The sequence below is a fragment of the Agelaius phoeniceus genome, chromosome Z, assembly GCF_051311805.1.
Source record: "Agelaius phoeniceus isolate bAgePho1 chromosome Z, bAgePho1.hap1, whole genome shotgun sequence".
Classification (NCBI taxonomy): domain Eukaryota; kingdom Metazoa; phylum Chordata; class Aves; order Passeriformes; family Icteridae; genus Agelaius; species Agelaius phoeniceus.
In genome coordinates this window covers 21115882-21136252 of record NC_135303.1, presented here as the reverse complement: position 1 = coordinate 21136252, position 20371 = coordinate 21115882, and the positions used below count along the sequence as shown (strand labels likewise).

Here is a 20371-nt window from a genome sequence, read left to right as displayed (position 1 = left end):
TTTATAAAACTGCCATTAATTTTTATGCCAGGTTATTATGTAATACCACTGCTGAATCACAAGGAATCTGTAGAAAAGTCTGTAGAGATGCATTCTCATACTCACTTCTGAAGCATTATTAAAAAGGCAACATTCCAGTACAGCAATACCAGCTCTGTATTATGGAAATTCAGTTTATCCATGTAGGTTTGTTCCTTTGAATGCTGTCACACAGTAGAATGCCAGTATGTTCCACGTGAACAAATTTGACTGAATGAGGTTATTTTTGTCTATTTTTATCTTTTTTAATTATCCCAAGCTTTACAAAGTGGCATGTCACTTGCTCAAATCAAACACTTCTAAAATCAATTCTCTAGGCTCTACCATCATTTATTATAGAACTTTCAGGTTTAGCTATAAGCTTGGCATGTAAAATCATATGTAATCTTATCATACTAAACTGACAAACTGTTTACTCAGGTGAAGTCCTAGAACCTCCTAAGCAACACAAAAATAAAATTACTGGAAATGAAAAGAAAAAAAAAAGACAGAAATGTATATTTGATTCTCTTTGGACTGTTTTTAACACATTTTCAGGAAGAGTGGAATATTTCACTATGTTGGAATGGCAAAGTCTTATATTTACAGTTTCTTATATGTGTTAATTTAATATTTATAGAAACAATGCAAAGAAAATATCCTCTTTGAAAAAAGAAAAAGCTTACATTTTTTTTACTGTGAAAGCTATTACTTATGAACTTTGTAACTTAGGAAAGGGCTCATTGCAGATTTGACAAATTTGTCTGTACAGGAAGGAAGGACTGATGAAAAAATTGGAGGTAGAACATGCTGTTTTGTTTTCTAACAAGACCCATTCATTTTTAAACACTACAGCAATTCCTGGTAAAATCAGAGGATATTATTAAATATTGAAGCCATACAGATTTATTTTAAATCTGTCAGAAGAAAAAAAAAAATCATCAAAGTAGTAGTAAATGTTGTTTAAATAATAATCAGCTCTCAGCTGATGACACCCTAGGGAGAGTATTTCAGTAAAGTTAAAAATCTACATTAATTTACCTGTGTCTTCTACATTCTTAGAAACTCCTTCCAAATCCCAATATTACACCTTTTTCATTAGAAATGCCTGCACATCCCTTTAGGTTTAAAATCTTGTGAAGTCAAGTGTTGCCCTTACTGCCTTCCTACCCTGTATAAATAAATACTCATGAATAGAAACCTTGAAATTCTGTTTCTTGGATAAGACACTAACTTCAGCCTAGCAAATGGTCCCTGAAGTGGAACATAATGGGAACTGCATGTTGGAAATTCTGTTTTAATAATGAAAAGTCAGGTTTTGCCAGGAGGTGGTGCTTCTGTACAAAATGTTGTGCAGATGAAAGTAATCTCATTTCTCCCGTAAAGTGTGTTCTCAGTATACACTCTTCTCCCTGCCTGTGTCATCTTTCCTCTGCCACTGCCTGCCCAAAAATGCACAAAAAAGGAAGGAAAAAAAAAAAAAAAAGCTTAGAATACTTACATAGCTTACCTTTGAAAAAGTTTCAGAATAGCAGTCTGTCTGCTAGTAGCATCCTTCAAGCCTGGCTTTCCTCTGGACAAACAGTGTAGTCCTCTGTCATCTTCTACTATTCCTCAGGTTCCTTTTTGTAGTTTATCCAAATGCATTCTGGATTGAATCATGGATTTATGGATTTAAACCCTAAAGTCATATCTAAATCCTTGCCTGCCTATGCTATTTTGTTGATGTCAATGGTAGGACTACTAACTTCAACTTTATTCTGAAAAGCATAAAAATTACCAGACCAGATTTTTTTGTTTCTGTTTTGCATCTGAAGTCACATGTCAAAACAAACCAAAATAAAAATAGTTGTGTGCATTCAAATTAATTGGATTAAACCCAGCAGAAACTCCATGCTTTCTATTTCAGCCAATGCATACGCACACACATTTGTTATACAAAAACCTGAAGGTGGTTCCAACAATGCAAAGGCTTACCTTCCTAAATTTTGATGACACTTGATCTTAAAAAAAGGAGAGATGAGAGACTGAAAGCAAGACCTCTTTCCAAAGTGAGGGCTTGTCCCCCTAAAGCTGACCACATCTGTTGTGGTGCTGTCATCTTCTGGAATTCATGAATTCTGCTCAGACAACAGTGCCCCATGATCTCTGCATGTGCTGATCCTGTGCGAGCCTTTACAGTGGTGTTTCATGTGAGTGTTTGTGCATATCTGGGGGCTCCATGCCTCCTCCATCTGTAACTGAGTTTCCTTTCCTCCTACAGAGCTTGCACTAGCACTCATTTATCTCAGAGTACAAATCTCTCCCTGCCTTCTACTCAAAGCCTCAACATCAAGTCAGAACCTGTTTCTCCTCCTAGAGATCGTACCACCACACCATCGAGATACCAACAGCACACGCGCCATGAGGCGGGGAGATCTCCTGTTGACAGTTTGAGCAGCTGTAGCAGTTCCTATGATGGAAGTGACCGAGAAGATCACCGGAACGAATTCCACTCTCCCATTGGACTCACCAGACCTTCGCCGGACGAAAGGGAAAGCCCCTCTGTCAAGCGCATGCGGCTCTCTGAAGGATGGGCAACATGATAACATTATGACCTATTAGTTGGGATTTTTTTTTCTTGCAGTGTGTGTGTGCTATACCTTAATGGGAGGGGGGAGGGGGGAAGGGTCGATATGCATTATATGTGCCGTGTGTGAAAAAAAAGTCAGGTACTCTGTTTTGTAAAAGTACTTTTAACTTGCCTCAGTGATGCAGTATAAGGATAAACAGAAATGCTGAGATAAGCTTAGCACTTGAATTGTACAACAGAACACTTGTACAAAATAGATTTTAAGGCTAACTTCTTTTCACTGTTGTGCTCCTTGCAAAATGTATGTTACAATAGATAGTGTCATGTTGCAGGTTCAACGTTATTTACATGTAAATAGACAAAACATTTGCCAGAAATGGCAGAGCTTTACTGAGAGAGAAAGCAGCTGTTATGCAACATATAGAAAATGTACAGATGTTTTGACAGATCCAGCAGTTGGGTGGCCATGAATTGATGCTAGAAAGAGACTGAGTCACCTAACATACTGAAAATGCTCACAAACATGCAGGCATTTTTTTAGAGTATGGCACTCAGTTTAAAAGGATCAAACCATTTCAAGAGGACCATACTTATGGAAATGTTGAGTTCGAGGGCTGACATATTTAATTTCAAAAATTCTGGGTCTGCCTCACTTAATAAATAAAAGTATAAAAATATGTACATTACATTTTGCTTATTTTCATATTAAAAAGTAAGACAGAGTTTGCAAAGCATTTGTGGCTTTTGTAGTTTCCTTAAGCCAAAATTTGTTCTTTTTTCCTTGATAGCTTTGCTAATCTTTTAAGCAGTCCTGAAGAAACAAACAAAAAGGACTTTCTGTATAGAAAGCACTACCCTAAGCCTTGAGGAACTCCATGCTTTGCTAATTAAGATAACTGTTTTCTCTTTGCAGAAGTTTTGGTTTTGAAATGTGTATTTCTAATTATATAAAATATTAAGAATCTTTTAAAAAAATCGGTGAAATTAACATGCTTGTGTATAGCTTTCTAATATATATAATAATTATGGTAATAGATTTTGTTCTCTTGATAGTGGGGAATTATATTTGTGCAGTTGCACATCTAACTATTTTCTTTCAGTTTTCTTTCAGTGGGTATACATTTTACAGATCAAAATCAGCTGCTGAAAGACTGATCTGTAAACAATTAGACTTTACCCATAGTGTAACAACTTAAATCATTTTAATACAGCATTTTACAATCAGTTGGGTGAACTGCCATCCATTGTATATACTGATTAGTTCTTTCATACTGTTTTTGTGCATTGTAACAAGTTAAGGGCCCTTCTATTATGTAACGTACTGCGTATCTTGTAGTTTTCCATGGGTTAAATGACAAAGTGGGGTAACTTGGCCCTTTCTCATTAATGAAGCTGGTATTCTGCCCATCTGAATTGGATGTGCAGCTCTAACGGCTGTAAGCTACGTGAGTGCAGGTAAATATATGCTGAAGCAGCAGGGGGAGGCAAAGGGAGGGATCAGCACAAAAGTGCCTTTTGTATAGATTCCTCCCCTCTCTCACAGACATAAAACTCTTCAAGAGATTATCAGTTAAAGGGTGGTTCAAAGTCAGTTGATTTTATACAGGCAATATTGGCCAACTGGTCCTTGGTTCTCATGGACCTATGCAGTCACATCATCTCACAGTGGGCACGTTGTTGAGCAACACTCCCTGTGTGTTTTCTTTCACCAGAGCAGGACTTGCTTCAGCACACAGCATCCACATTTTCTCTAGCCTCATATTGTTCCTTTGACTAAGATAGCTTGACCAGAGGGAATGTGTCGTTTTCTTTAAGTCCCTCTTTGTCCCTCTTGTCTATTAGAAAAAAATGGTATATTCAAGTGTTTCAGTTTAATCATTCTGTTGGAGGGGAAAAGTGTTTAAGCAAAATGTTAGTGCCATAGTAAAAGAGTAATATTTCTCCTTTTTTCAAGGGTCATTCTAGGTCTCAATGACATACATGGACATTATGATGAAAAATACAGCTGCAAAGTAAAATGTCAACACAAAGTACTTTGAAGTGAAATCCACACTCTTTTTCCACCTATACATGCAGTTGCTGTGCACTGCTCAATGATGGAGTGTACCTCTCTGTAGTAGAGAATGATGATCAGACTACAGTGTGCATTAGGACATAGTCTCTTCACTTACCATGACTTTACAGAAGCCTGCCTTACAGGCACTTTCAGCCGTGCAGGGGCTAGTACATAATCTGGAAACTCTTTAAGCAGAATACTGTGCTACTAATGCATCCATCTTACCTCGTGTAGCAAACTGCAGGGTAAACAAAGATACGCATGTTTTAAAAAACCCAAAAAATAAATTTAAAAACTCAAAACAAAACAAAAAAAAAGATAAAATGGGGCCCATAATTAATATTAAAATACAAAAACCACTTTCTTCACCATCAGATTAACCTGTACTCCTATTCTCTTTTGAGAATTTTAAACTTTAGTGTGTCAAAAATATGCAAATGTATCACAAATATACCTTGTCATTTCAAGAAAAAATACAATTTTATTGGTATAGTCGTAGAAATTTCTCAGTGGGGAAGGGGATTTGGTCTATTGATATATTAAGAATAGCCATATTAATAGTTTACCTTGCGATTTGCCTCAGCAACACATGAAAAAAATGAAAGATATAATTTAATGAAGATGCAGTGTATAATATTACTGCAAGTAACTAAGCAGAAAGTAGCATGAAAAGTATTGCCTGGGCAATTTATATTAACTCTGACAGTGATTTTTTTGTATAAATACAAGTAGAACTGAATCACATGAAATAAATGCCAGTCAGCCCTCTTGTTCCTGCTGCAGAAGGCAACTAACTTATACTGGCAAAATTGTGGGGGATAATGCATATTTGCAAACTGATCTAATGATAAGAAGCACAACTTTGATTGTGAAGTCACTTTCTGTAAACTATAACTGTCTACCTTTCTTGTTCCTTAATCTGTATCTTACCATTTATTGTATTTACAAAAGGTAATTTGGGTTTATTGTGTGATTCCTTTGTATTTAAGGAGCTTGGGGCAGAGCCCTGAAAGAGTATTAACATTTACTTTACCTTAACCCATGCTATATGATGTTTTAGGCAACATTCTTAATTGTAATTTCAAACACCTGAAGTGGCATTCTAGGCACCTGCAAGTATTGTTATAGCTAAGCTAATCTCTATTAAAAGATGTTGTCAGTTAGTGTTTAATTGCTGGTGACAATTATATTATATACTCTATCTGCACAACATATATATTGTATGCATTGAGCCATTCACAGTAAAGCTTTGTTCATTTCAGTGTCTCTCAAAAATTGTGTTTTATAACAAAATGGCTTATATTTTTCCCAGAAGAGGAATTTAGCAATTTTTAATGACTAGTGTAAAAATTAGCTGTTGTCCTCAGATCTTTTTCAGGTAAAGTTAGTATAAGAATAGAACTCATAGGCTGTTTTCAAGGACGTCAACCCTTTTGTATTGTATTTGCAATTCTATATGCCCACTTTTATCTGTAGTCTAACAGCTGTTTGTTTTCCCTCTTCCTTCACCTTGAAGGTAAATGCTTTGTAATTTTTTAAAAGCCACTTGAAACCTCAATAAAGGCTGTTGCCTAAACATGGCATACTTCATCTGTTCCTGTTTGTGCCATCTGCTGTGATGTCGTCAGTTATATGGCATTCATTTCCTGCCACTACAGGTCTCTTGAAGGACTGATGGAACACTGGTGTCTGTTAGAACGCTTCAGACTGTAGATGTAATAAAAGGCTTTTGTTAATATATTTTAACCAAAGATGTGGAGCAATCCAAGCTTTGAGCCACAGACTTTCAGCTTCAAAAGTATCCATTTGATTATTTTCATAATCACATGTTGCATTTCTACCTTCCCTTCTCATACCTCAGACTGATCCATACCTCTATTTGATTTTAAAAAAGGTCATTTAAGAAAGTAATTTTTTAAAAAATTAAAAATTAAAAATGCAGTACTAAAGTCTTTTGTGTATTTAATATCAGACCTGGATTACCGCAGGCATTACACTTGGATTGCTTCAGATGGTTTGTTGTATCCTTTTTTTCATTTTTTCTTCTCTTTCATGGGGATTTGCTTCCATAAAATAATGGTGATAACAAAATAGCTTGTAAATGGGAGCATACAAGCATTTGCAACAAATATTAAAGTAGAGGCTCACAGCGGCATAAGCTGGACTTTGTCGCCACTAGATGACAAGATGTTATAACTAAGTTAAACCACATCTGTGTATCTCAAGGGACTTAATTCAGCTGTCTGTAGTGAACAAAAATGGGAAAATTTCAAAAGATTCTCCTGCTGGAAATAAGGTATAATTTGTATTTTGCAGACAAATCAGTAAAGTTACTGGCTTTCTTAGTGATATGGTGTCCGTTGTGCATTTATTTATTAATTTAAATAGTGTTCAATTTTCACTGTTTCACAATGTAACACATGAAAGAATCAGCACTTTAACTACCAGCAGCTGTCCCTTACCGATTATTTGTGCTTGCTTTGCTAAGCAATATTTTCTGGCACACATCAGCCCACCAAGTCAAGGAAACACCATTACTGCTCTAGAGTCAGTGTCATTTGGAGTGAGACCATCTGAATCTGTCCCTAGCAGAGGAGCTAGGTGAAATAATGCCTGGCATTCAGGTGCTTAAACTGACAGGGAATCTAAACTCCCATAATACATGTCCTGTGAATTTTACCCATGGGGACAATCATGCAAAAACCCTCCAAAAAATGCATGTTCTGTGTCAAAATCATATATAATTTGATCTACACTCTGTCTATACTCTACCAAAACTGCACAAGGACTGTGTCAGAATGAATCTATTCATTTTTCTATACTTTTTTTCTCAGAATATTGGTTTGCTTGATTTTTTGTTTGGTGTTTGGTTTTTGTTTGTCTGTTTGTTTATTGGGAGTTACAGGGGTTTTCCAACTAATATTTATAGTTTCAGAGTTTGCGAATAAAAGAATCACTTTATTTCAAAAATATGTGTTTTTATGCCAGAAGCAGACAAGCTACTAAGTTAAGGTGCTTGGTGAATGTTACAATTTCAAAAATAACTTTACAAAGCCTAGTTTCTAAATAGGTTTATGAAAGAAAAGAACAGTGCTGTGCTGTTCCTTTTCATGACAATTTCTTTTAAGAGAGATATTCTTAATATTACAGTATTGGATACAGCCTTGCAATGAGATGCTAAAACTAAGATTAAGTGTCATTGATTTTACTACAGAATGTATTTTGTACAAGTAAATAGCTTTTTTTCATCATTGGCCAGTATGAACAAAATATTTCTGAAAATGCAGTTGTCTTAGAAGATTTATCTGGGAGTCTTCAATCTTGCAGTCATCCATGTGATTAATAATGATAATGCTATGCCTGCATTGGAAAAAGAAATTACTTAAAAAATAGAGTCTGTTATATACTTTGTTCTGTTATTTGCTTCTCTGGAAAAAAATAAGCATAAACATCCTGATTACTTTGTTTTAAATTCTATGAACTCTATTGCGAAACAATTTTTTAAATTATGTTGAAATGGGAGTGGGGGGTTAACAAGTCTTTTAATAACCTTTTTCACTTTAGATTCACATATTTCATCCTAAAAAGCAATTGTGAAGTGTACAGTCTGAAATAATGACTAAGTCACATACCTTTTCCATCTACAGTGTTCGCCTTCCCTGAAAATTGTTTTCTTCTTTTCTTTAGCAAAAACCTAAAAACATCATTGTAGAACTGGGAAACTATGCTGAGACAGTTGATGCATATGTCACTTTAAGGAGAGCAAGCCAGCAATGTGGCTCATTCATACCTTACCCTTTCTCAAACACAATGCCTGTATTTCCAGAGGTAAAATACTGGGAGTGAGAGAATCCAAGGAACAGCAAGGAGGAATGATTTTAAAACAATCAGATCATTAAGTCTACAAGCAGAAAAATATATTGTTCCTCTCTATTGACAGATATAGCCTATTCCTCCTTAATTCACTGGAAATTCACCAATGCAGCAAGCTTACCTGCTCCATCTAAACTGATATATGAAACTCCAGTTTGCTGGAGTCCCTGATTCTGGGACACTTAAACTGCTTAGTCATAGGGCTACCTTTTTGGTATTCATGTATTGTACTTAATGTTTTAGACTAAATATTCAGAGTACCTGCAATAGGTAAATCTATGCTGCATTCTCAGCAGTCCATCTAGATACATCCAAGGTAACTCTGTTTTGAGCAGATATTTTGGTTAACAGTAATCTTTCTACTGCTGGTATTTCTTCCTCCTCTTCCAGCTGGTATTGTAGAACGCTTTGGTTCTATTCTGGATCCCCTTGATTGCTAAAGACACTTGAAGACTAACATGAGAATACTTGTGTGAATGCCGAATTTCAACTTAGTTCATTACTTCTGAAAGGTGCAAAACTTAGTTTATTATTTCTGAAAGGTGCAAAATGTGCTGTTCTAATTGTCCTTTCTATCCTCTTCTTTGTGTTTCAGTCTGTGGTTTGTTTATAGTCTGCCCAAAGTTTTCAGTTTCAAGTATCTGTCTGTATTTATATGGACAATGATCCATAAGTTCTTTTAGGTTACAAAATGTTGCCTCCTGGGAGCAGGGGTTGATCACCATTAGCTGTGGAGGTTTTACTTCTCTGACCAAAGACATAAAATAATGTAATAGAAGACTTCACTGTGCAGGAAAACTTAGAAGTGATAAAACTTAAATGTATTGTTTTTGCATGATAAACATAATTGGCGTAAAATATAATTTTGTTTTTACAGCACATTGCATAGCTAATTCTTTTCTGCAGAGTTGCTAAGGATCGGCTTTTTAGTCTCACAGTGAAAATGCAGCATCCTGCAAGGCCCAAGTCACTTTTTTGCAATGCTTTACACTATGGTAGCATTTTTTTTGAGAAGTGAAAGTTAGAAAATATCATTATGACATCCTTTACAGCTGCATTTTTACAGTGGGAATACTTCATCCAATACAAATTACTCTGTCTGTTCTGAATACAGAACAAGATGGGGAGGAGACAAATTTTCTTGAAAGCAGAAACTACATAAAACATTAATTTTCTACTTGGAAAATATATGAATGAGAGAGTATATCCTTATGTGTGAATAATAAGGACGTAGCAGATCTGCAGGAAAATACTATGTGCTATGAGAAACACAGAAACACTGGAAGCGCAGGATATATACAAAGAAACCATCAGCATGTTCACAAGGGCATATGATGAGCATGTACATATGATGAGCATATACAATTAAGTAGTGAGATTTTTGGCCATAGAGAATTGTGGAAGCAAACATCCTGGATAAGTTCATAATGGTTTAAATAATTTATAATTGCATAGTTGCATTTTTCTTGTTAAGTATGATGATACACCAACAGTATCCAGCTAGAGTAAAGGAAGATTTTCTATGGCTTATTTTTGGAAAATGTGAAGCATTCTAGGGAACAATTCATGTATGCTTTTAATCTTGTATGCACTTCCCCCTGAAAATCCCCTACAGACTACTGTCATGGAAAAGATAATGAGCTAAGTGGATTTTGTTCTGATATGGCAGTTCTTGTATCTAGACATCACATAATGTAATCCTAATTTTCCTTGCAAACCCTTTTTGTCAGATAACATAATTAAGCATATTGATTTTACAGTGCTAGAAATTAATACAGTGCAAATTAAACATTCAGTACACGTAATCAGCCAAGAGCTAAATTTGTCACTTAGCATGGCTTTGCTTTTGGAGGAACTCTGGGGAATAAAGGAGAATTTATGGCCTTTGGAAGAAGGGGCAGGCTACACAAGAAGAATACAAGATGTCATTAGGTCATGCAGGCAGAAAATTAGAAAGGAAAAGTTCAATTAGAATTCAATCTGGTCAATCACTGGTGTGCAAGAAGTTTAAAAAATATTTTTATAATACAGCAACTAAAGGAGAGACAAAGAAAATCTCCATGCTTTATTGAACATGGAGGAGGACCTTGTCAGCAAGGACAAGATAAAGGCTGAGGTTCTTAATGCCTTCTTTGCCTCCAACTTTAACAGTAAGACAGCTATTCTTAGGGAAACCAGGCCCCTGACAGGGGGAGAATATACAGGGAGCAAAATAGTCCCCCTGTAATCCAAGAGAAAGTGACTTGCTGAGCAATTTAGACATTCATAAGTCTATGGGACCAGATAGGTTTCACCCAAGGGTACAGAGGGAGCTGGTAGAAAAGCCTTGCCAAGACATGTCCATCATTTATCATCTGTCCTGGTTAACTGGGGAGGTCACAGATGACTGAAGGTTGGCCAGTGTGATGTACATCTCCAAGAAAGGCTGGAAAGATCTGAGGAGCTACCTGACCTCTGTGTCCAGCAGGGTCACAGAGCAGACCACCTGAGTGCAATCACTCGGCACCTGCAGGACAACCAGGGGATCAGCAGCAGGGGTTTAGGAAAGGCAGGTCCTGCCTGACCAACCTGATCACCTTTTTTTACCTGGTCTCTTACCTGGTGGATAAAGGGAAAGCTATGGATGTTGTCTACATGGACACAGCAAAGTCTTTGAACCCTCTGTGATTGCAATCTTGAAAAAGCTGGCAGCCCATGGCTTGGACAGGTGAACTCTTTGCTGGGTTAAGAACTGGCTGGATTGTTGGGCCCAAAGAATGGCAGTGAATGGTGCTGTATCCAGCTGGCTGTTGGTCACCAGTGGTGTTCCCCAGGTCTTAGCACTGGGGTCAGTCCGGTTCAATATTATGTGGACAAGAGGACTGAGTCCACCCTCGGAAAGTACAACACTAAATTGTCTGGCAGTGTTGATCTGCTGGAGGGTAGGAAAGCTCTGCAGATGCATCTGGACAGCCTGGACTGATGGACTGAGGCCAATGATATGAGATTCAACAAGGCTAAATGACAAACCTTGCACTTTGACTACAATAACCCCATGCAGTGCAACACACTGGAGAAAGAGTCACTGGGAAGCTACCTTGGAAAAGGAGCTGGGGGTGCTGGTCAACAGTGAGGACAAAATGTGTTGTATCCAGGAGGCAAGAAGGCCAAAGGCATCCTGGCTGGTATCCACAACAGTGTGGCCAGCAGTACAGTGACTGTCCCCCTTTACTTAGCACAGTGTGCTGAGGCCACACCTTGAGAGCTGTGTCCAGTTCTGGACCCTTCACTTCAATAAAGTCATGTGATGCTGGAGTGAATCCAGAGAAGAGTAATGAAGCTAGAGAAGGTCAAAAGTGTAAGTCATATGAGGAGTTGCTAAGGGAGCTGAGGTTGTTCAGCCTGGAGAAAAAGAGGCTTGGAAATGACCTTATCACTCTCTACAACTCCCTGAAAGGAGCTTGTATTAGGTGGGGGTCAGTCTCTTCTCTCAGGCAACCAGCGACAGGACAAATGGCCTCAAACTGTGTCAGGGGAGATTTGGGTTGGACATCAGGAGGAATTTCTTAATGAAAACTGTAATTAAACATTAGAACAGTCTGCCCAGGAATGTGGTGGAGTCACAATATCTAAAAGTGTTCAAGAAATGACTGAGCTTACTGCTATGGTTTAGTCGACAAGGTGGTAATCAGACAAAGGTTGGATTCAATAATCTTGGAGGTCTTTTCAAACTTACATGAATCTGTGATTCTGCTTTTCCAATTTTGTGCAGTACACCCAGTTGAGTTAAGTGTAAAGATACAGCTGTTTATTTATTCCTCAACAGCCAGGGGAAAATTAATAACTGCATAAATTACAGACACAAGGGTGCATGATTGATGGAATTAATGTGCACATGCAGGATTGAGAAAATATCTCTGTGTAAGAATAGACACGGGAAGTGAAAACAAAGTGATGGCAAAGTACAAACTTGTCTGTGATTTCATATACCTACTGTTCAACCAGAACTTTGCGGAAAAAATTTGTAGTTGTCTGCAAAGTGCCAGCTAATGCAACAAGACTGCTCCCACCATGAAAAAAACTTCTTGCACGTGTAAATATGCCAATATTAGTCATCAAATTTTAATTAATAAAACACATATATACAGTTGATAAATAATCAAATCTTTGTTCACTGTCAGAGTACCCAGTTACACATAAAATTTCACAAAATGACATTAAAGGAAATTCTGTAGCCTAATCAGCAAGGATATGCTGTAGCCTAATCAGAATTATAGCATTCAGTGAGCAACTCCTGAGCAAAATTCCACAGATATATTACACAGATCGAAATCAAAGGCTGTTGATAACATTTTCTCCTGCCTCTAATATTTCTGCATATAAACTGGGATATTTTCAGAGTTTCCTAAAATGTTTTTATATCTCTGAGACAGTAAACTAGTCAAGTTTAGCAATAGTCTAACTATGAAATCATTGGGTGAGGTCAATATAGCAACTCATGAGATATTATCATGACAGACACAGCCCAAATATAACAATCATTTTTTAAAATCTGTCCTGTATTACCTTAACATGCAGAGGCAGAGGCTGAGCCAAACACAGCCTCTTGCAATGACTTCTTCTCTATTTATAGCCCTTGAATATTAATTGAACAATTCTGTTTATCAAATTGTTCAGCTGTTGCAGAAAAACAGACTTTGTCCCAAGGTAGAAGACAGAAGGAGAGCTGGACAAATGACAAGCACACAAGAAAATAGCTTGCAAAAATCATTTCAGTGCCCTCTTTTTGAAATCTGTTTGGAATTTCAGCTGTCCTAAATTTGAATGATCAAGAAGAGAAGTTACTTTAAAATAGCGGTAAAATTAATCCTGATTGAATTTTTCATGTTGTTGTAGGTGTCCCTGACAAGTGTAAATATCAGTTGGTTGGGAGTTTGCAGAACTGCAGATCAGCCTGCAGATAAACCATTGGCAGTTACCAGAGCAATGACTTCTAACCCTTTTAAAAGGTTAAAGTACCTTGAACAGAGGAAAAACAGTGGTCTAAGGTTTTCAGGTTTTCAGAACAAAAATGACTGATCGGCAAACTTATCAATGTAGCAAATTGCACACCCTACCTCCTGAAAACACAGTTAATTTCTCCAATCAAGTGTTTGGCACTGATTCACTCTATATCTTCAGGAAAAAATGTGGATATACTTCAAGTGTAATATGATTTGGTACAATTTGCAGGTCTTTTCTTCTTTCAACATGCAACAGATACCTACCAATCACCTCCTGATATTTTCGTTAGAAATTTCTTTCTACTGCTGGGCTTTCTGAGCCTCACATCTATTAAATACCAGATGCACATTGCAATTAAATTCCTGAGTCAATGTATTAAACATCTAATATTTCCTCTCTTTAATTCTTTTTCTTTTAAAAATTTTTCAGGACACTGAAAAATACAGACATAACCCATCTTGTGTCTGTATGGCTCAGAGAAAATAAAATTATTTCTGATACATAAATGTGTGAGACAGACAGTAGCTTTTGAAACAACTGAGCTGTTGTTTTAGGGAAAAGTAATTACAGGAAAGCCATAGAAAAATAGGTGCTCCAGTAAGTGGTACGGTCAGTGAAGGCAATGCCATAACAAACATTCAGCTGTCCCTCTCTCCGTTTTTCTGATGGGAGAAAAGAAAAGAAATCTCTTCCTTCTCCCATCCCCATTTTGCTGTACTGTAGATATGCCCTGGCAGGAATCATTTAGGCTGGAAAAGCCCTCTAAGGTCATAAAATCCAACCCCTACCCCAGTATTGCCAAGTCCATGTCCCTAGGTGCCACATCCACACATATTTTAAAGCCCTCCAGGGGTGGTGACTCCACTGCTGCCTGGAGCAGCAGTTAGAGACTGAAATAGTTCATTTCTCAAACACTGATAATAAAGTTTTGCTCATTATAACAAAAACTGTATAAAGAAGCTACAACCAAAGGAGACTCCCTGAAGATACCTGACTGGGACTTTGTGTTATGTCAGCTTGCGGGGGGGAGTGGGTTGGAGATAAAGATATCGCTCACCTCAATGTCCATGAGCAACAGAGAAAACTTATTCTCAACTTATTCTCCTTCCTTTTAAAGGGCATTTGAAAAACCCAGTATGGATATTTTCATTTGTCTGATCTCTATGCCCCTTCAGATTCTGTCCAGTGAAATGCCTGCAGCCTTAGGAGAGATGTGTGAAGCCCCTGTCAGTCAACCCAGGGGCTGGTTAATTCACACAGTACAAGCCAGCTTGTACTGTGATATGTGGCAACATTTTTACAATTTTAGACTGAAAGCTGCTGAGATTAGATAAAGGGAAAACCCATTTTTCAATCACTTGAAATGTGTAGGACATTCACGTGAGGGGCAGCTGAGGGGATGCCTTAATCCATCAAAGGTCCCCCTAAGTGCCCCCCAGAGTCATTCCAGAGGCTTGTACCATAGGACTGCATGTGATACAGCAAACGTGGAGACTGTTGTAAGAGACAATGGCAAACTCCCCCCACCCTGCAAGGAGGTGCCTGGATTTTCCTACCTGGCCAGAGCATACAGTACATTACCATCCGATCCTGTGCTTTTCAGGAGGAACCTTCACCACCAAGGACAGGATCAATGGAACACTGTTGGCATCTACACAGTGGTGATATTTTCCTTATTTTGTCTCTGTCAACCCCTTTCTGTCCTATTTTCTATTTCTCTCTCTCCCCCCCTCCCCTCCCCCCCCCCTCCCCCCCATTATTTACTATCAAATAAAACCCATACTATTGACATTGGCATATGGTCTTGTTTGCACCTTAATTCAGGCAAGGGCATTCTTAAGAACCTTAGTATCCAGATCTTGACAGCAGCCTCTTCCAGGTCTTGACAATCCTTTCAGTGAGAAAAATTTTCCTAATATCCAATCAAAACCTCATCTGGCACAACTTGAGGCCATTTCCTCTTTTCCTATCACTGGTTTTCTGGGAGAAGAGACCAATACCCACCTGCTCCTTTAAGGCATGTGTAGAGTGGCAAGGTTACATCTGAGCCTCCTTTTCTCCAGGCTAAGTCCTCTGCATCTCCCTCAGCTGCTTCTCATCAGACTTGTGTTCCAGATCCTTCCTCAATTTCATGGACCTTCTCTGGTCTCACTACAGCACCTCAATGTCTTTTGGCTCATGAGATGCCCAAAAGTGAATGCAGCACTCAAGATGTGGCCTTACCAGTGCCCAGTAGAGGGGAGCAATCTCTGTTCTGGTTTTGCTGGCCACACTCTTGTGGGCCCAAGCCAGGATCCCATTGGCTTTCTTGGCCACCTAGGCCCATGCTGGCTCATGTTCAGCCACTGTCAACCAGCAGCTCCAGGTCCTTTCCCACCATGAAAAGAGAAATCTCACCAGTTTCACCAAAGTGAAAGCTTTCCAGTCACTCTTTCCCCAGCCTATAGCCCTGAGCCTTGACTCTGAAACACATGGTTTTTATACTGGACCTCAGGAGTTCCTTACTGCCTTCTAACATGTTTTAAGATGGAGGACAGAAAAGATACAAGATTTAATGTAATAGCATTTTTGTCTGAATTTAATTTTTTAGAATATTTCCTCATGCAAAGTGATATCCCAAATTTCTTGTCATTTGTCTTTTTTTTTTTTTTCATATACCAGATATACAAGATTCCAGTTTGCTCCTTTCTAATTTTTCCTGGTAATATTTTGTGACCATGGTCACAAGGGTTTTCAGGATGAAGAAGAGACGAGAATGTTGACTCCATGTTCAGAAGGCTTGAGTTATTATTTTATGAGATATGTTACATTAAGACTATACTAAAAAGAAATAGAAAGGAAAAGGTTTCTTGAGAAGCTAGCTAAGCTAAGAATAGAAAAGAATGAATAACAAAGATCTGTGTCTCAGACAGAGAGCAAGAGCCAGCTCTGCCATGAGTGGTCAGGAAATCTAAACATCCAGGAGACCAATCACGGGTCTACCTGTTGCATTCCACAGCAGCAGATAACCATTTTTTAATTTTGGTTGCTGAAACTGCAGCTTCTCACAAGGAAAAATCCTAAGAAAGGATTTTTCATGAAAGATGTCTGTGACAATATTTCTATGTAACTTATCGGAGTTTAGGGAAGAATGCTTTTATCAAGAGAATTAGCCACATGTTTCTATAGAGAGATATAATTTTTAATGGAAAATTTTTGCTGAGAATTCATGGTCAGTCTACATGTGGCTGTTTGGTTATTTTAATATATGGTAGGGATAATTCATGCTGTTAATGTATGGTATAAAATATTGTGAAATCCAAAAACTGTCTCTGACCATCCAGGCCGGGAGCAGCTGTCTATTCAGATTCAACAAGTTCCCAGACACAAGTTAAGATAACGATCGATGCTTTAACATAAGAATAGAAGTTTCCAGGGCATGATCACTGGTATCCCAATTGCATCAATCAAGATAGCCGCCAAACTTATACATCTGAATACACAGCTTCTCCAGAGCCGATTGACACTGACTACACACCTGGACCCAGCTTTTGTCCAGCTCTGCACATGGAAGGAAACAGCGATGAATGTGAAGAGTTACAAAGGAAATTTGGTCATCTTTGCCTCAGGCACAATAAACTGTATAAAACCTCACCACAAGAAGTGGCATTCGTGAATGTGAACGGGGAGACTCTGACACTCAAGGGGTCAGGTCCAGGTTCACCCAGCACCGATCCCGGGCTCAGTGCTGTCTCTTTGGCTGTGGTAGTCTCAGAGAAATTCAGTCTTGCAGACAAATTAATAAATCTTTGTTAAATTTTTGATAATTTTGGCTCATGATTTGATAATTTATAACAGTTATGTTGTTTGGATATGCTGTTTGAATATGTTGTTGTCTACTCCCAGGGTGAATAACATCTGAATGAAGGTATTGAAGGAAGAAACATGGAAATTATAATCAACTGCTTACAATTCCAAGGCTTCTCAAGGGTTTTTTTCTAAATTATGAAGAAATTTTCCTTAGATAATTACTTTGACTGGGTTCTTCCTCTGCTACTGAATCACATACCCCAGAGGTTATACACCTTATGCAGCACTGAGATATTATCTGCTTGCAGGTTACTGTATGCTTTGTCTGAAGGACTGTGAAAAAACAACAGTTTGCTTTACCATGTCTCTTACTATTTTAGTGTGGTGGTTTTGCATGGGAGGCATTCACAGAAGTTATGCAAAGCTGCCAGCCAATGGAAAGCTGTACACACCTCTATGAAAAACATGTTAAGACAAAAGAAACCAGGAAACTTCCTCTTTCTTTTCCGGTCGGCAAAGAGATAACAGGGATCCAGCCAGGCGGCCCCTGCCGCGGGCCCAGGCTCCCCTTCCTGGGGCGCCCCCTCTCGCCATCAGCTGATGGGCGGGGAGAGGGGAGGCCGCAGGGCTGAGGTGGGGCCAGGTCGGCTCAGCCAAGATCCTACCACCACTGAGATTTTTCCACAACCACCGGGCAGGAGGAGGAGAAGCTATCGGCCCCCCCAGCCCCAGCTCCGGCAGCAAGCTGCTGAGCCTGGCCAGAGCCAGGTGACCCCCTGCAGGCCGTGGGCGAGATATAAACTCTGTCAGTGCTTCAATCCTCCCACGAGTGAGAGAAAAGAACAAAATGCAGGCAATGTAAAGGAACAACATGAAGACACCAAGGTCAGTGACGAAGAAGTCAAGTCCCAGATGGGAGGGATGAGGAGATGCCTTTTGTTTTAGGCTGAAATCCTCTTAAGAAGATATAGAGAAGGACTTTTTTTCCCCTATAATGCATAAAGGTATGGGGAGATGAAAGTGTTCAAATTGTAGATATCACATCCATACTACAGTAAGCAGATGTTAAAGTAGCTGTGGTCCTATGAGAAGTTTGAACTGAGAAAGAGAAAAGAGTGATGAAGATTCTATGCCCCCAGGAAGAAGATGATTTCAGAAATAAATGATGATAACTTTTGCCTTTGAACATCTCATCTTTAAAACAGTATCCCATAAGCTGACATAGCCCATAAACACAGCTGTGGGAAAAGCTTGTGGAAAATGGGAGGGGTTTCACGATTGCAGATTTCCCCAGGCAGCTGCTATTTGTGGAGAGAGCCACAAGAGAACTGTTTTCTTGTAGAAAAGTCTCCATAACATTACAAGAAGGACTTCTCTCCCTAAGTGAACTGAAGAAAGACTATTTTGGAGGTGGTAAACTGACTAAAATTTTAAGTTTTGTTTATTTACATTGTCAGTGAGAAAGAAAAGGTTGTAGAGGGAGAAGTGTCCTGATTCTTACTACTCTTTCCTTAGTTACTGTTAATAAATTTTTCTTTATACCCTTTTAAAGTTTTGAGCCTGAACTTCTTAAAGTTTTTGCCTTTCTCCTAATCTTATGTCACAGCAGAAATTCTAGTGAGTGCACTAGTAATTAGCCAGCACTGAAACCACCACACTCATTAGTGCATTAGCTCAGAAATCTCAAATTAGCAAATAAAAACCACTACAGTCAAAGTCGTCTGGAAAAACAGGGAAACAGAGCCTCTCTGGGAGAAAAAGAGCAGAGTTTCTGGAGTCTAAGCAGGGGTGGGGTACTGATCATGTATCCACAAGAAATCACCCACTCAGAAAATACTAAAAAGAAGGAGGGAAGGAAAATTTCCTAAGAGACTGAGGGGAATTGTGTGAAGATTGTACAGTGTACATTGCTACTGGAATGGATCACAAGACCAGTAATGAAGATCACAATATTAGAAAGTACAGAAGGAAGAGGGAGTTCACCTATTCTCATTTAGTATCTCTTCCTGATATCTTGTGTTTTAAAATTGTCTTGCATTTAGAAATTAACTTTTGAAGAAAATCTTGCTTGAGTGATAGCACTAATAAGAATGTTCACAGTAAGACAAATTCAAACAGTGCTACCTGAAAGCTCAGCTAAGCCAAGGCTCTCATCATACACCTGTTGGAGGATATCAAGACTTAGCTTCTGGCTTACTGTGGCTATAACTTACTGTGAAAAATGCGTATTTTATGATTGGCTTTTTGCAAATATTTATATTATATGTGTTATGTTAGAAAATTATGCTATATTAATTCTCTTAAGTAGTGTGCTAAATATAGTTTCAAGTTATAACAAAATGTTAAAATAGAAACTATGCTATGTAAGATACTTTTTTAAAGAAGGGACTCACAGTGAGATAGCAGCCACAGGACACCGAAATCTTTCAGAGAAAAAGAATTTATTCCTTTCTTATCAGAGGAAACAAACTTCTTCCCACCTTGCTCAGGCTTGAAGGCGCCATTCGGATTATGAGGAAGAAGCTGACAATGACCAGACAGAATCCTGTGTTGCAATGGAATTTATGCATCGTGTATAAAGTGTATGAATATGCAACAGGCTATTGTTTTTAAGGGCTAATCCTTTGTTAGCAGGTGTCCTTTTTAGGGCTCGTGCTGCCCAAGAAAAGATACCTGGAGTCCAAAACTCCTTTGTTTCTATTGTCTCATATTGTCCCAATTCAAATTGTCCAAATTATTATTACTCTAATTGTATTACTATTTTTATAACCATTTTATTACTATTAAACTTCTAAAATTTTAAAAACAAGTGATTGGCATTTTTCACACTTACTAACTGAAAAATTACTTTCCCCTAGTCAGAAGCTGGAAGAAAGAACACAATAAAATGAATAAAATGTATTTAGTCTATGAAGAGGCAGTTTACATCATATTTGTTCTGTTTGCCAAACATGGAAAGATAAGGCTATATAAAAGATAGTTTAGTATTTTAAGACTTAATCTAGGGGTAATTAGTTAACATACCTTAATCCAAGAGTAATTTTTCTGTAGGCACTATAACCCTTCAGATAATTTTCATC

At 38.2% G+C, this 20371-nt stretch overlaps 1 protein-coding gene across 10 annotated transcripts in view; it reads left to right on the top strand.

Moving 5' to 3' along the window:
- Positions 1-6995, top strand: part of MEF2C (myocyte enhancer factor 2C) — a 120845-nt gene extending 113850 nt beyond the window's left edge. For 7 of the 10 annotated variants that reach the window (XM_077171942.1, XM_077171938.1, XM_077171939.1 and 4 more), the window contains one exon: positions 2282-6995. In XM_077171942.1, coding sequence (XP_077028057.1) covers positions 2282-2603 — 322 coding nt within the window. In that variant the 3' untranslated portion in view covers positions 2604-6995. The remainder of the gene's footprint in view (positions 1-2281) is intronic. The other 3 variants (XM_054651916.2, XM_054651915.2, XM_077171940.1) reach the window with 1 other exon arrangement.
- The last annotated feature ends 13376 nt before the right edge of the window (positions 6996-20371 follow it).